This window comes from Apium graveolens, chromosome 7 (genome assembly GCF_009905375.1).
Source record: "Apium graveolens cultivar Ventura chromosome 7, ASM990537v1, whole genome shotgun sequence".
NCBI lineage: Eukaryota > Viridiplantae > Streptophyta > Magnoliopsida > Apiales > Apiaceae > Apium > Apium graveolens.
The window spans coordinates 70,619,443-70,633,407 of record NC_133653.1 but is presented as its reverse complement, the minus strand read 5'-3'; the positions used below and the strand labels follow the sequence as shown (position 1 = coordinate 70,633,407).

The window sequence follows — 13,965 nt, the reverse complement described above, 5'->3', positions numbered from 1 at the left end:
CCTTACCTTTCACCAAAGGCATCTTCTTCCTTGGAACTTTCTTAAAGAAAGCAAGGGGCTCATCATCAGCCAGCTGAACTCCTTCTGTTCCACCTTGAGCCACTGCCTTGGCCTTCTTTAATTTCATCCTCATTGTTGAAATTGTTTCATCAATTAAATCATCAATGCCTTGACACTTCTCTGCATCCTCCCTTTCATGTTGATCAGCTTCATCATTTGTATAATCATGCTCAAACAATCTCCACACATCTTCTTCACCTATCTCACTTTCATCACTATTATCTTTTTCTTCCTCCTGTATAGGCAAATTCCCTTTACCTGTATATGATGGCTCATTTACCTTTTTAGCACCAGTCTGTGAGCTTTGATTTTGGGGCTCATTAATTTTAATTCCTTTCTAAGGCCTTCTCACAGCTAGTTTTTGCCTTTTCTTCTCCTTGGCTGACTTGTTCACAAGTTCTGTGGTGTTGTCTTTTCTTTTCTTACTTGCCTCTTCATCAGGTGCATCTCCTTGAGTGGCTTTATTCTCACCAGACTTCTTAGTTGGGCATTTAGAGACTCTATGGCCTGGAAGTCTGCAATTACTACAATGCATTACTCTCTTATTGGTGAGCCTCTGTAATAAAAATCCTGGAGATGGTGTGGCTTACCTTCTGCTACCTCATTCCCACTCCTCTCTCCTCCTCATTTTCTTTGGTCTTCCTCTTAGTTTTTTAGGAATATCTGGTGGCAACATTGTTTCAGTTGAGTGGAAATCCCAATATTCTTCCCCCTTTATTGCTTCCAGTGAAAATTTGTAGGTAGCAAGGTATTTATCCCTTTTATAGTACCCAGATACATAGTCAAGCGGTTCTTGCCTCCTTGAGTGGATAACAGCAATTGCATGATGGCATGGTATGCCTGTGAGATCATACATTCTGTAGTCACAAGTTCCATTCTCCAAATCAACTGTTATAGATCTTATTCCACTCTTCACCTGAAACTTCTTGGCCCCATCCCAAGCAGCAGACCATTTCCTTGATTCTGTGACTAGCAAATCCAATTTTTTCTTAATTCTGGGACATATCTGGAGATTAGTGTTCAACATCTCATCCCTTCTTGTAGTCATTCTTGTCATCAGCTTATAGTGAATCTCTTGTAGCATTGTAAGCAGGGGCATAAACCTAGTCCATAAAAGAGATTGTGATCAAAATAGTTACATATTCAGGGGACACAAAACATAAAAAGAGTTAAGTTTAAGTACCTTTCATTGATGATCCAGTTGTTGAAACTTTCAGACATGTTATTGTCTATATTGTCAACCAAGGAATGGGTTGCAAAATGAGATCTACACTATTACTTGGGGTCAAACTTTGACAGGTGTGCATGGGCAACCTTAGAATGTTTCTCAAGTTCTCTCATAGCTCTTGCATAAGCCACCTTGTGTGTTGGTAATGCAATTTTCCAAAAGCACCTCTTCAAAATCCCAGTATTAAACCTGAAATAAGTGGAAGTATTAGTAACATTACACTTGAAATAAAAACAGAAAAGTTAAGAAATTGAAGAGTAAAGTAAGTAACATTAATTCTTTTTGAAGTTGGCACAAAGATGCCTTGTGCAGAGTTTGTGTTCAACAGATGGGAGGAGCTCATTCACAGCATTTTTTAATCCCTTCTGCTGATCACTTATTATTGTCAATCCAAAGCCATCTTCTAATTTCAAATCATCCCTCATCAAGGTAATGAACCACAACTAATAATCTGTATTTTCAGATTCAACAACTACATAACAAATTGGAAATATTTGGTTGTTTCCATCCCTTCCAACAACAGATAATAGCTGGCCACCACAAACTGTTTTCAGAAAACATTCATCTAATCCCATTACTTTTCTACAACCAGCCTTCCAACCACTTTTCAGAGCAAAGTAGCATACATATATCCTCTTGAACTTCACAGGATCCTCTTCATTCAATTTGGTTGTTGAAATTTTTACAGTGTCACGAACATTATTAAGAAGCACCTCATGACCATAATCTCTGACCCTTGAATAATGTTGTTTAAGACTTTATACAATTTCTTCAAGTGCCATTTTTCTCAACCTAAGAATCTTTATCTTAGGCACATGAATTTCCAATTCATTTTTTATAGTTTCAGCCATCTCCTTACAACTCCACTGAGGGTTCTTTCTAATCCTATCTCCAAACAAATCACACAAGTATCTAGTTGTTGCCATTTTGTTGTTGTATGGTTTAGTGCACAAGTGTGAGTCAACAAGTATTTTAATTGTGCATGTCTCGCTATCTTTGTCCCTACTACACCACATGTAGAAGGGACACTCTCCCTCACAGCATACTTGGCATTTTCTACTATCATTAGTTAGAAACTGAACCCCTCTTCTCTCAAGGACACCATATCTCCTCACAAACTCCCTAAATTCAGCCATGTTCACAAATTTCATCCCAACTTCCCATTTTCGAACCTAATTCCTACCTCCAATTTTCTTAAATGCTCTTCTTTTCTTGGGGTTAGGTGGACCTACTGTTAGGGCGAAAACACGCGCTAATATTCACGCAAGTATACGCGTTCACAAGTAGTATAAGATATAAATCAGATTCGTTCCCACAGAGACTGGTTTAGGTTAAGTTCAATTTATGCACCTATGCAACAATGTATGGTTATCGCTCAATGCTAAGACAAATAACAAATTGGGTTTTTATTAAACTAAGAGATTATACTAAATAACATTAACTAAGAGAATTGAGGTTGAATTACTATATATGACAAACATGGGATTCTAACTTCATTACTACTTCATTCAATAGCCTTCTCGTTCTTAACCTTAGTATGTGATGGTGAGGACACTAATCAGATAACACGAAACTGATAAACGCCAACTTTCGTTGCACGAGTACCATTCTACCAGACATCCACAAAAGAGATAGAAGCTGAATAGGCACCAATTATATTGAGACCCTATATGTCTATAGAATTTGACAACATAACGGTTTAAGCACAAGTTATCTATCTTGATTACATAGGGCAAGTAAGATGGTTAGAGTTACCCACTAATCATGCATACAATACATGAACCTATGCTAGCATGGCAAGTTCTAAACCTCTATATTCACTGTCGCTTCAATAGAGATTAACACGCTATCTTATATGTTAGCTACGCACATAAGACAAATAAGCACAACCAATACTAGGATATCAATCAATCACCACACACCAAGATATCAAAACAAATTAATTATTGAAATCCATAAGTAAATCCGCTAGAACTCCATGACAACGATTAGCCCATAATTGAACTCATCGTCACCATGGGTTCCAATGAAAGCATGGTATAAAACAAGGTCTTAATAAACTAAATAATAATCAAAGTACGAATAAACGAGATCTAGGTTCAACAAGAATGAAAACGAGCATCCAAAGTTACAACTAATTCAAGGAATCACAAGTTGAAAACAAGATCTTCTTTTTCGGAGTTGTTCTGTGCTTCTAGGCCTTCTTCTTGGTATTCCAATCTTCCCGGATGATGAAAACCCTTTTTTTAAGTATATATACGCCCCTAGTGGACCTGGATGAATCTTGTTTTGGCCATAACTTGAGTTCTACTCGTCAGAATTAGGCGATTCAACTGCCCACGCGAAGTTAACGAGATTTTCTACAACTTGACAATGGCCTTGGCTTCCAATTCTGATCACTTTTCATCATATTTCCTTTAAAAGCTCTTTTCTTCATTTAACTAATACCTGAAATGCAATAACACAAAAACACATCAAAATACCAATAACTTGAGTCCAAAACACCAATTTAAGCTTGTAATAAAGCATTCCAAGTGGATATAAAATCCACTTATCACCTACATACCCAATTTTAGAATTCTCATCCTCACTTAAGGATGACAGAGACCTCAAGTTTTGAGAGTCAAAACTAGAGTCTTCACTTGGAGATTTCTGAGGTATATTCATAGCATTATAAAGGTTATCTTTAAACTTCTTAGCATTTTCCCTTATAGCATGCAACTCATAATCACTTCCACATTATCAGGGACTTCACTCTCTTCATTTGATTCCTCACTTTCACTCACATTTTGATACTCAGGATCATCCTTGTCATCACTCAAACCATCCTCCTCCTTTTCATTATTATCACTAAATGTTTCTATAACTATAATTTTATCCTCGACATTAGCAATCCTATTACTTTATTTTGGGGTGTGTGGAACATCGACTAACTCATCAAGGTCGAAATGATCAAAATAAAGGTCTATCCTACCATAGGGCTTATATAATGCTACCAAATCTCGGACAGATACATCATCATAAATTAATCTAGTCCCATCTTTAAAGTTGTGACCATCACACTTAAAATATACCAAAACATTCACATCATATTCATATTTTACAGCAAAATCTTCAAGATCCCGAAACGATAACAAATCACTATCAAAATCTTTAATAACTTTAGTTCTACCCCCAACATAAGTGACAGTGGGAGGATGTATGAAATTACCGTGATGGTGAAGATATATAGTGGTGGACATGTTGTGAAAACACAAAATAACACATAAATATACACATACTTACATATAAACTCAATTACACACACATACATCTCAACAAATACATGAGCTCATATATTAAACAACGCGGACATACCTTTTACTACAGAGATTGAAGATGTAAGTCGCTAATCGAACTCCTAAACGCCCTCAATCGACCAATTTTATGAATGATCTAGCCCTCAATCGACCGATTTTATGGTTAGGGTTTTTTTCCCAATTCTACAATCTCACCCTAATTGCTCTCTGTTTATTTTATGACCGTTTATATTTCTTTTTTCCTATTATAATTCACTCATGCTTAGTCGAAGTACACGTTAACCGCCACCAGTTGCCATATCACTCCACGTGTAACTTCCATTAGGACTGTAACGTCAAATCAACAACGAAGACTAATGGGGCTATCATTACTGGCAACTATAGTGGTGCAAGTGAGACGCCGATAACTTGAGTATGTTTTCTGATATGTGCCCTTTAGTTCAGTGACCATATTGATATGTCTGATTATTAAAAACAAACTTATGAAGGAACTCCTCCCTTCGGGTATTATATTCGGATGCAAATATGCAATTCATCCACGAGTTACCTGATTCTTGACAAAAAAAAATATAACTTCATGTTACATTTTCAGTTTTTTTAAAAAAAATTACTATTTGCATAGAGTTACGAACATTGAAAATGCTAAATGACATTATTGTTTTGTGCGATGTTTCCTTCTTGTTAAAATAAGGACCATTTCTCTCATTCTGCCATTTAGAACATTATTTTTAAGAATAATGCAATAAGTTTCCATCATAAAAAAGAATTATGCAATAAGTCAACACCACATAAAGTACACAGTTATTTATACGAGATTAATGCTCAAGTATGTAATCACCTAATTTAGGCGGGTACAAAAAAACTTTAATATATATGCATGAACTATTTTTAAATTACATAATTTGATTAAAAAAATTAAAATATTATCATTAAAAATACACTGCATTAGGACATTTTTCTCTATTTAAATTTAAAAAATTTAGGCTCTGTTTGTAATTGCTGTTAAAAATTACTGTCCTGTTAGAAAAAATATTGCTGAAAAGGGTGTTGTAAAAATCAAATGACTGTTTGGTAATTTTTTTTGATACGTATATGTTTTGATGAAAAAAATTAAAAATAATGATATTTTGGGTAAGGTTTGATGATGAAATCAACATCTCCTTCCCGCAACAACTGAAAGCAGCTTTTTCTAAAAGCATGAGGGTACTTACTTTCTCTAACAACAGCTTTTAGGCCAAAAACACTTTTCCGAAAATCAGCTTTTAAATTTTACCAAACAGTTTTTCAGCGAAAGGCTGTTGTTGCTCTCTGCAACAGTAATACCAAACGCACCGTTAGTCTTCAAATTTGTTTTGTTGTCCAAAGTGAAACATTATAAAAGTGTAGTCTCCTCCGCTAGCCCAAAACAATATGATTAAAAAAAGTCGGCCCAGTAAGTAGTAATCCACAATACACAAGTACGTTCCAGAACCATCCCGTTCTCTTTAAAAAAAATCCCCAAAACGCTTTTTAAATTCAAGGGTTTATCAAATTAATACTTGTTGAAAACAAAAAAAATAGAGGAGAGGGGTGAAAATGGCAGATGAAATAGCCCTAGATTTGGAGGAGCTTCGTCAGCTTCAAAGCGTTGTAAAACGACCCCGTATTGTTTCTCTTATCAACTCTGAAATCAACAACTTGGAAAAGGTCTTTCTTTTCTTTATTTCTTTTTAATTTTATTGTTATTTATTTGTGTAATTTGTTTGGTGTTTATGTGATGGGTTTTTTATGTTCTGTTTGTTTTAATTGATTGAATGTTAATTAGTGAAAAAAGTATTGATCTTTATAATCAATTCTACTAAAATAAAAACTTGAAACTAGAGATTCTTGTTTTCTTGATAGATTAAGTTATGTGTTTGATTCAATTCGTATATAATTTAGTTTTGTTAATGGGTTTATCGTACTTGTTAAATGTTTTTGTTAGCAATATTTTTTTATATTGTGCAAGTGTGTTTCTGCTTTTCTCTTGTGCCAGTATCTCGATATTATTCGTTATTGTTTCTTTGAAATTTTGTATTTACTGAATAAGTTGAGTTGAATTTTAGTGCTTTAATGAAATCATTAATTTAATTCTATTCGTGACAGAAATGTTCTTGCATTTCCTTTTAAATTGGGGTAATACCGCCAGTTGGAAGTTGTCGGGATTTGTATAATATGTGTTTTCTTATTTTTGTGGTAATTGCGTGATCTTTGTTGGTTTATTTTGTATGATACTTGGGTTAGTAGTTCTTTGATCTATTCATAGATTTTAATATTTCTGTTGAAAATTTACGGAACATGTTTAGATAAATTTTAGTGCTCCAAAGGAATCCTAAATCCAATTCTACTAATGAGGCAAATGTTATTGCATTTCCATATAAATTGGGGTAGTACTGCCAAATATGAATTTGTGGAGATGAAATAATACATGTGTTCTATATTTGTGGTTATCGCATAATTTTGGTGGTTAATTTTGTACTGTACTGGGTTTGGTGGTTTACATTTGCTCTATATAGGGAATTTAAATAATTTTTGTTGGTTTCTTCTATTGTCCAGCTTTCAAAAGATGCTATACCCAAAGAAACCCCAAAAATACCGACTCCGATAGCAGCTGCAAAACAGGTGGTTACCGACCCTGCACTCAAGTATGTCACGCTTGGATCGTTTAGCTGGGATCAGGATGATGACAAAGTCAAGGTACTACCACTAATAGATGCTCTTTGTTGTTTTATTTCTTAATACTATGTAGGAATATATAATTGTATGCATATTGATTTTAATATTTAACCTTAGAGCTCAGTTTGTACTTGCTTTGTTAATATCTCGGGCTGTTTAAATTGAAAGTCTTCAATGACAATTTATCTGCTGTGTAGATTTATGTGTTTCTGGAGGGAGTCGATCAGCAGAAAATTGAGTCGGACTTCAAGCCCCAGTCCATTGACATTAAATTTCATGATGTCCAAGGTAAAAACTACCGCTATGCCTTACCTAAGCTGAACAAGAAGATCGACCCTGAGAAATGTAAGTTGCTAGTCAAGCCCACAAGGGTAGTCATCACTCTATACAAAGCATCCAGGGGTACGTGGACGGATTTGCATTACAAAGAGGAGAAGGTATGTTTAATCTTGGAAAATGCTAAATTCAATAGTATAATACAGACGAGTACCCCCAACGGTTATGTTTTATTTTAGGTTTAATTGTTAGTCTTTGTAGTTCAGGGATGAAACTCTCTGCTTTTACTGTTGTATCAGTAGTTTCTGACATGGCATTTTGTGATGGCCTTTATGGCTGTATGGTTAAAATTGGAGATGTTAACCCCTTTACTGGAAAGAGTAAAAAAATCAGGAAAGATGGTCAAGTAGTTGAGGGTATTTAGATTTAAGTGTTTAACCTATATGATAATAATTAAATTGAATTTAGTGTAAACTAATTTATGGGTTTTTAATGTTTTAGATCAAGCCCAGCATGGACAAGGAAAAAGATCCAATGGCAGGAATTATGGATTTGATGAAGGTAGCATTTTGGTTTATATGAGTAATGAGATAGCCATTTATTGTCTGTCTGTCTTGGTCTTTACTATTACTTGACTGTAAACAAATCCTTGTCTGTGATTGCAGAACATGTATGAGGAAGGTGATGAGGAAATGAAACGTACAATTGGAAAAGCGTGGACAGATGCTAGATCGGGTAAAGCTATGGACCCTATGAAGAACTTTAGTTGAACTAGGTCATGAAATTTAGTTTGTTCACATGGTTGTTCAACCTCTGGTCTAAAATTTGTGGGATACTTTTGCATGGGAAATTTGTGAGATGTTATGGACAATATTTTTATTTTTTTGGTCAGATGCTGTGGACAAGTTTATGCATATAGTTTGTGTTAAATTTCATGGATAAGTAGTACTTTCTTTAGAGTATTTTATTGAATTTGTTTTTTATTTAGTCTCATAGATCATAGTCCTAAAAGGGTCTATAGAAATGGTATGGGATGGGTTCTTAAGATTTTTTTTTAATAATATACTTCCTTGGAATGGGATATCAACCAAGACTAGGGAAAGAGCATTTTAAAAAGGTTTTTGATTAATGTGCTGAGATCATCAAATTTAGCTACTATTGCCCAATAATTCTGTTATAATGATGTCTTTCTCGTTCTCTTTTGTTGAATGTTGACTTTCGGACCTTGTGAGTAAACAGGAAAAAAAATACTGAGCTACTATTGATTTGTAATTAAAGTGTTAATGAATATGAATAAGCAGACGGAACACGTGATATTTGTGTATGCTATGTATGACAGATTATTAGGATGTTTCTTATTTATTATGAAGTTGTTTCTAATTACAAAATTAGTAAAAAAAAAGAGATAATGAGAGTGTGATGTACGAAAGCAGCCTGTGTTTGAACTTCGAAGATGCAAGTTAGAAAATCTTTTGTTTTATTGAAAGAAGAACTGCTTGTTTTAATATGGCTCTTAAAAATTGAAATCGAATGATCCATCTTATCTTTGACTTCTTTTCATAAAGTCGCACTAGAAGTGAACCCGAGTAAAAAGGGGTTAAATGGCGTTTTGGTCACTGAAGTGACCCTTAACTTTCACTTGGATAATCGAACTCAAAAAGCTGTCAATGAGGTCACTGAAGAAATAATAGTGTTCAACTTAATCATTCAACACGTTAAAAGTTTCACGAACGTTAAATCCCGTTGACTATAGAGTCGGATGTCACATCAGATAATTGACCCGCCCAATCCTAAAACCACCCAACAAATTAAACCCGACCCAATTAAAACCCACGACCCTTTTAACCTTTATCCCAAAATTAAAACTCTTTATCCCAAAATTAAAACCCCTCTTTACAACCGACTGTACGATCTAAACCCTAATCGCAAGAATGGTTCAAACTCGATCGGGTGTTGAGGTTCGTTTAACTCAACCAATCGATGATATCGATAGTGATGATATTGATTACCTGTTTGTATCAGATGGAGACAACAATGAAACGGAGAAGGGTAATGAAGCTAAATCAAATTTTGAAGATGCAAATCAGACCACCGATAAAGAAACAACGTAAATAATGTTATATCTGAACTTTTTACAGTTAATTAGAGCTAAATATTCTTGCTTTGAATATATGATTTTATATGGTCATATTTGCAATTAGGGTTCTTAATTTGTTTATATTTAACAGGAAAAACTTGTACAATGTGACAGTCTATTATGGAGGTTATTTTTTTCATGTTCCGTTTTCCTCCTACACAAGTAATGTAAAAAAGGCTTATAAGGAAATCGACTTTGAAAACCTTAGTACTAATGATTTAAAGACCACATTTGGTGTTGTTGTTGGTGAGTATGATTCCCTTTATTTTAGAACTCCTGCATTGAAGATTTATGTACTGAATGCTGAAAGTAAGCCAATATTGATTGAATTAAGTAAGGAATGTGCTTATAATATTGTGCTTTATGTGTATCATGTGAGTCCTGCCCCTGAATCTGATGAAGAAATGGATAATTATAAATGTAGTGATGATAAGTATGTAGAAATTAGGAAAGCTTGTAGAGAAGAAAAAAGAAAAATGGATGAATTGGAGAGGGAAGCTAATTTACATGAAATGTCAGGGATGGAATATGATGATTCTACTGGATCAGATGAGGGTTTTTATCCTAGTAGTGTGGAGAATGATGATGAGTTCTGTTTTGCTAACCCTCCCCCAGATAAACAGAAAATGAAGTGTGTAGATGGGGTCTTTAATGTTAACACATCTGCCAACAATATTAAATTTAAAGCTGGGATGGTATTTGGTAATAAGAGTGACTTTAAGCAAGCTGTGAGGTCCTGTTCAATGGCTAATGGTAGACCCTACAAGTTCGTACATGATGACTTAAAAAGGGTCCAAGTTGGGTGTGCACATGGGTGTCCTTTTAGAATGTGGGTAAGTTATAATAAAGAAAAAGGATGTGTGGCACTTAAAGTCAATAATAGATGAGCATAACTGTGTGTGGAATTATAAAAACAAGCTAGTCACTACCAAGTATCTTGTAGTTCTGTATGGGGATAAAATTAGGAAAAATCCAAACTGGAAAATTGGAGAGATGCGAGAAGAGTTTAAAAGGGTACTCAAGGTAAATGTGTGTGATTCTAAATGCTCCAGAGTTAGGAAGCAAGCTCTTTGTGGTATTGAGGAGAAAATGAAAGAACATTATGTCATAATTATGAAATTTGCAGGTGAGGTTTTAAGGAGTAACAAAGACAACACAGTTAAGATCTCTACTACAAGGTTGCAAGAAGGAGATGCAAACAGATTTAGAAGAATATATGTGTGTTATGCATCCTTGAAGAATGGGTGGAAACATTCTTGCAGACCAATTCTAGGCCTTGATGGGTGCTTCTTGAAGACAGTGACTGGTGGCCAATTGCTTTCTGCAGTAGGGAGAGATGCAGAAAATTGTATTTACCCTGTAGCAATGACAGTAGTTGAAAGTGAAAACTATGAGTCATGGAAGTGGTTTCTGGAGCTGTTAATAACTGATCTTGATCTTAAAGATGGACATAGGAAGACACTCATTTCTGACCAACAGAAGGTACTTATTTCCCAACTTGTACAACTTTCAATTAATTTTCATCTTGATCTAAATCATGTATTGTTTATATGTCAGGGGATGGACAAGACAATCAGGGAATTGTTACCACAAGTGGAGCATAGATTTTGCACAAGACACCTATCTGCCAACTTGAAGAGCAAACATCCAAGTAATTTGGTCATGAATGCATTTTTTGAAGCATCAACAGCAACTCACCTCCAGGCCTATAAGAAAGCAATGAAGGCACTTGAGAAAGCCTCTAAAGGTGCTTTTGAGAAGATGAGTGACTTAGAACCAGGTATGTGGTCCAAGGCTTTTTTTAAGACACACTCATTGACTGATTCCACTGAAAATAATATAAGTGAGTGTTTTAACTCATGGATTTTGAAAGCAAGATATATGCCTATTATTGATATGTTTATAGAGATCCATGACATGCTTATGACAAGAGTTCATCAAAAAAGAGATAGAATGTCAAGACAGGATATTGTTATTGTTCCAAAAGCTAAACAAATTTTAGATGAAGCAATTAAGGAATCATGTGGGCTTACTATTCTGTGGGATGGTAGGGAGACTTATGTTGTAAAGGGTAGGGGCACATCTTGTTCAGTTAATCTGCAAAGAAGGTCCTGTTCTTGTAGAGTTTGGGATTTGTTAGGTATACCCTGTTGTCAGGGTGTTACTGTAATTTAAGAGGCTAGAAAGAATCCCATTGATTATGTTCACTCATGTTATTTAAAGGAAACATATATGCAGACTTATTCATACTGTTTGGATGTGATAAGGGGGGAAGATTTTTGGGAAGATGTGGAGGGTGACTTAGTGTTACCTCCACTAATTAAAAAGAAACTAAAAGGAAGACCCAAAAAGATGAGAAGGAGAGAGGGTTGGGAGGGTGTTGTGTCCAGTGGTAAGAAGGTAAGAGTTAGCTATGAGGGTAGAGTTATGCATTGTGGTCTGTACAGAGAAGCTGGCCACAAAAGGGGTAAATGTCCAAATAAAGATAAGTTCCCAGAGAATTCAAAGAAGAGGAACAGGGGAAAGAAGACACAGAATGAACAAACTGCTGAAGATGAAGTTGTGGAAGAACTGGAAAGGCAGGGGAGAGAGGAAACAGCAGGTGAAAATGATATGATGGATGAGATCTTAAGAGAACAAGAACATCAGTTTCATGAAATTTGTAAGTTACATCAGTTTATGTCGATAAATGTTTAAGATAAGTTTATATCAATGGTTTTTTTAATACATTTTTTTATTTATATTGTAGATGCCAAATCCGGGGTTGAGGAAGCATATGGGACAAATGAGCACCGACAACACTCCACCTGTTAGCACTCCACCCGTGACCACTCCAACTGTGACTAATCCACCAGTTAGCAACAAACCTCCAACAAGTGCAGTGGGACAAGTGAAAAAATCAACTCCAAGAAAGAGAATAGCAGGACTGCCACACCCAAGGAAAAAGTAGATGAATTATTTATGCCAAAGTTAGAACCATTTGAGTACTTTTAAGATAGTGCGTTTAACTTTAAACTCTTGTTATTTGAGTTCTTTTGTGACATTGAACTACTATTTATGTAGTATAACTCTATGTACGCACAATGGATTGATCTTGTGGTCTTAATATATAGCTTTGGCACTGTGTTTATTTCAAACATCTCAATGTTATACTATCACATAAACATAAACATAAATAACTAATTCTTACATACATATTGCATCATTAACATTACTTAAAGAACATAACCACAAAACAAACTAAGATAACAAAGCATAGCATCTTCTTCGTTCTGAAATGAGCTTTTTCCTTCACCATTTCTGTTATGTCGTCCATCTTTTTTTGTATTGCCATACGCTCTTCATCAATTACTAATATTTTCCTTTCTACGAAACTCAACTCTTGCTTGATTTTAGCCAATTCGACATCTTTCATCTTCTTTTTTTTTCCTTCAATCCATGTATAACTTCTCGGGCTCTATCAGTGTAGGGTGGATCAGCCCACAAAAAAATTGCACTTCTTGCAGAAATCCCTATAGTTCTTGCAGGGATCCCTATAGTTCTTACAGCCAAAAAACCTCCGACCTGGATCTTGAGTACCTTCTTTCTAAGCTTCTTGAAGGGGTGATACAATATCACACTTACATTTAATATTATCATATCCATGATCGACACCGAAGTTGTTTTTATAGATTCTATACGAGTTAAATGAATTGTTAACGGATGGGGTTGAGGCTGTGGAGCTTTTGGAAGTGGACATGGTAGAAAGAAGGGTAAAATGATGAACCCTAATTGCAAGAAAATAAACTGAAGAAGAAGAGAAGTAGTGATTATGGGTTATGGGTGTAATATCCGGGATATCGCGTGTAATTATTTTTTTATCAATAAATAATTTTTATATGATTATTATCTGATTTTTGGGTGAAATATTTGACGATTGGTGTTGTTATGTGGATGTTGATATGTGGTAAAATATAAGTATGTTAATTTTATTATGACGAGAATAAAATATAGGTAATTAAGGTATTTTTCTGGTAATTTTTGGGCTGTTATATAATTTTATATTGATTTATGAATTTATTAATTATTTTCTGAATAATTACAAAATTATTTTATAAAGCCGGGAATCGTCTGACTTCAATCATTTTTACGTTTTTACAACCCGAAACTCCTCCGAAAACTCCTTCCTAACCTAATCTAGTAATTCCGGACATTTTTCGTATTTTGACTTTTTCAATTCGGATTACGGTTTGACCCGTGCGCGGCCCGACGCACAATTTTCGATACGATAA

General features: G+C 34.9%; 3 protein-coding genes across 3 annotated transcripts; 2 read left to right on the top strand and 1 right to left on the bottom strand.

The window, feature by feature from the left end:
* Positions 1-661: 661 nt before the first annotated feature.
* LOC141673723 (uncharacterized) lies at positions 662-1,713 on the bottom strand. Its single transcript, XM_074480464.1, has 3 exons — positions 1,592-1,713; positions 1,340-1,477; positions 662-1,163 (listed from the first exon to the last, which is right to left on the bottom strand). Exons 1-3 carry the CDS (start codon positions 1,711-1,713, stop codon positions 662-664), a joined length of 762 nt encoding a protein of 253 aa, XP_074336565.1.
* A 4,344-nt stretch (positions 1,714-6,057) lies between these two features.
* On the top strand, positions 6,058-8,519 carry LOC141672996 (uncharacterized). Its single transcript, XM_074479715.1, has 5 exons — positions 6,058-6,273; positions 7,162-7,302; positions 7,479-7,718; positions 8,059-8,118; positions 8,223-8,519. The coding sequence occupies exons 1-5, from the start codon at positions 6,163-6,165 to the stop codon at positions 8,325-8,327; spliced, it is 657 nt and encodes a 218-aa protein (XP_074335816.1). The 5' UTR covers positions 6,058-6,162; the 3' UTR covers positions 8,328-8,519.
* A 1,646-nt stretch (positions 8,520-10,165) lies between these two features.
* Positions 10,166-12,669, top strand: LOC141673036 (uncharacterized). The gene is made up of 3 exons (XM_074479768.1): positions 10,166-11,176; positions 11,252-12,356; positions 12,444-12,669. The coding sequence occupies exons 1-2, from the start codon at positions 10,688-10,690 to the stop codon at positions 11,867-11,869; spliced, it is 1,107 nt and encodes a 368-aa protein (XP_074335869.1). The 5' UTR covers positions 10,166-10,687; the 3' UTR covers positions 11,870-12,356; positions 12,444-12,669.
* Positions 12,670-13,965: the final 1,296 nt, after the last annotated feature.

Excerpts from the sequence above, each read along its gene's own strand:
- LOC141673723 (XM_074480464.1), bottom strand. The coding sequence starts at position 1,713 with ATGAGGGATGATTTGAAATTAGAAGATGGCTTTGGATTGACAATAATA. Across the intron at positions 1,478-1,591 it reads GAACACAAACTCTGCACAAG|GTTTAATACTGGGATTTTGA; the intron begins GCATCTTTGTGC and ends CACTTATTTCAG. Across the intron at positions 1,164-1,339 it reads CTGTCAAAGTTTGACCCCAA|GTTTATGCCCCTGCTTACAA; the intron begins GTAATAGTGTAG and ends TTTATGGACTAG.
- LOC141673036 (XM_074479768.1), top strand. The coding sequence starts at position 10,688 with ATGCGAGAAGAGTTTAAAAGGGTACTCAAGGTAAATGTGTGTGATTCT. Across the intron at positions 11,177-11,251 it reads TCATTTCTGACCAACAGAAG|GGGATGGACAAGACAATCAG; the intron begins GTACTTATTTCC and ends TTTATATGTCAG.
- LOC141672996 (XM_074479715.1), top strand. The coding sequence starts at position 6,163 with ATGGCAGATGAAATAGCCCTAGATTTGGAGGAGCTTCGTCAGCTTCAA. Across the intron at positions 7,303-7,478 it reads AGGATGATGACAAAGTCAAG|ATTTATGTGTTTCTGGAGGG; the intron begins GTACTACCACTA and ends TCTGCTGTGTAG. Across the intron at positions 7,719-8,058 it reads TGCATTACAAAGAGGAGAAG|ATCAAGCCCAGCATGGACAA; the intron begins GTATGTTTAATC and ends TTAATGTTTTAG.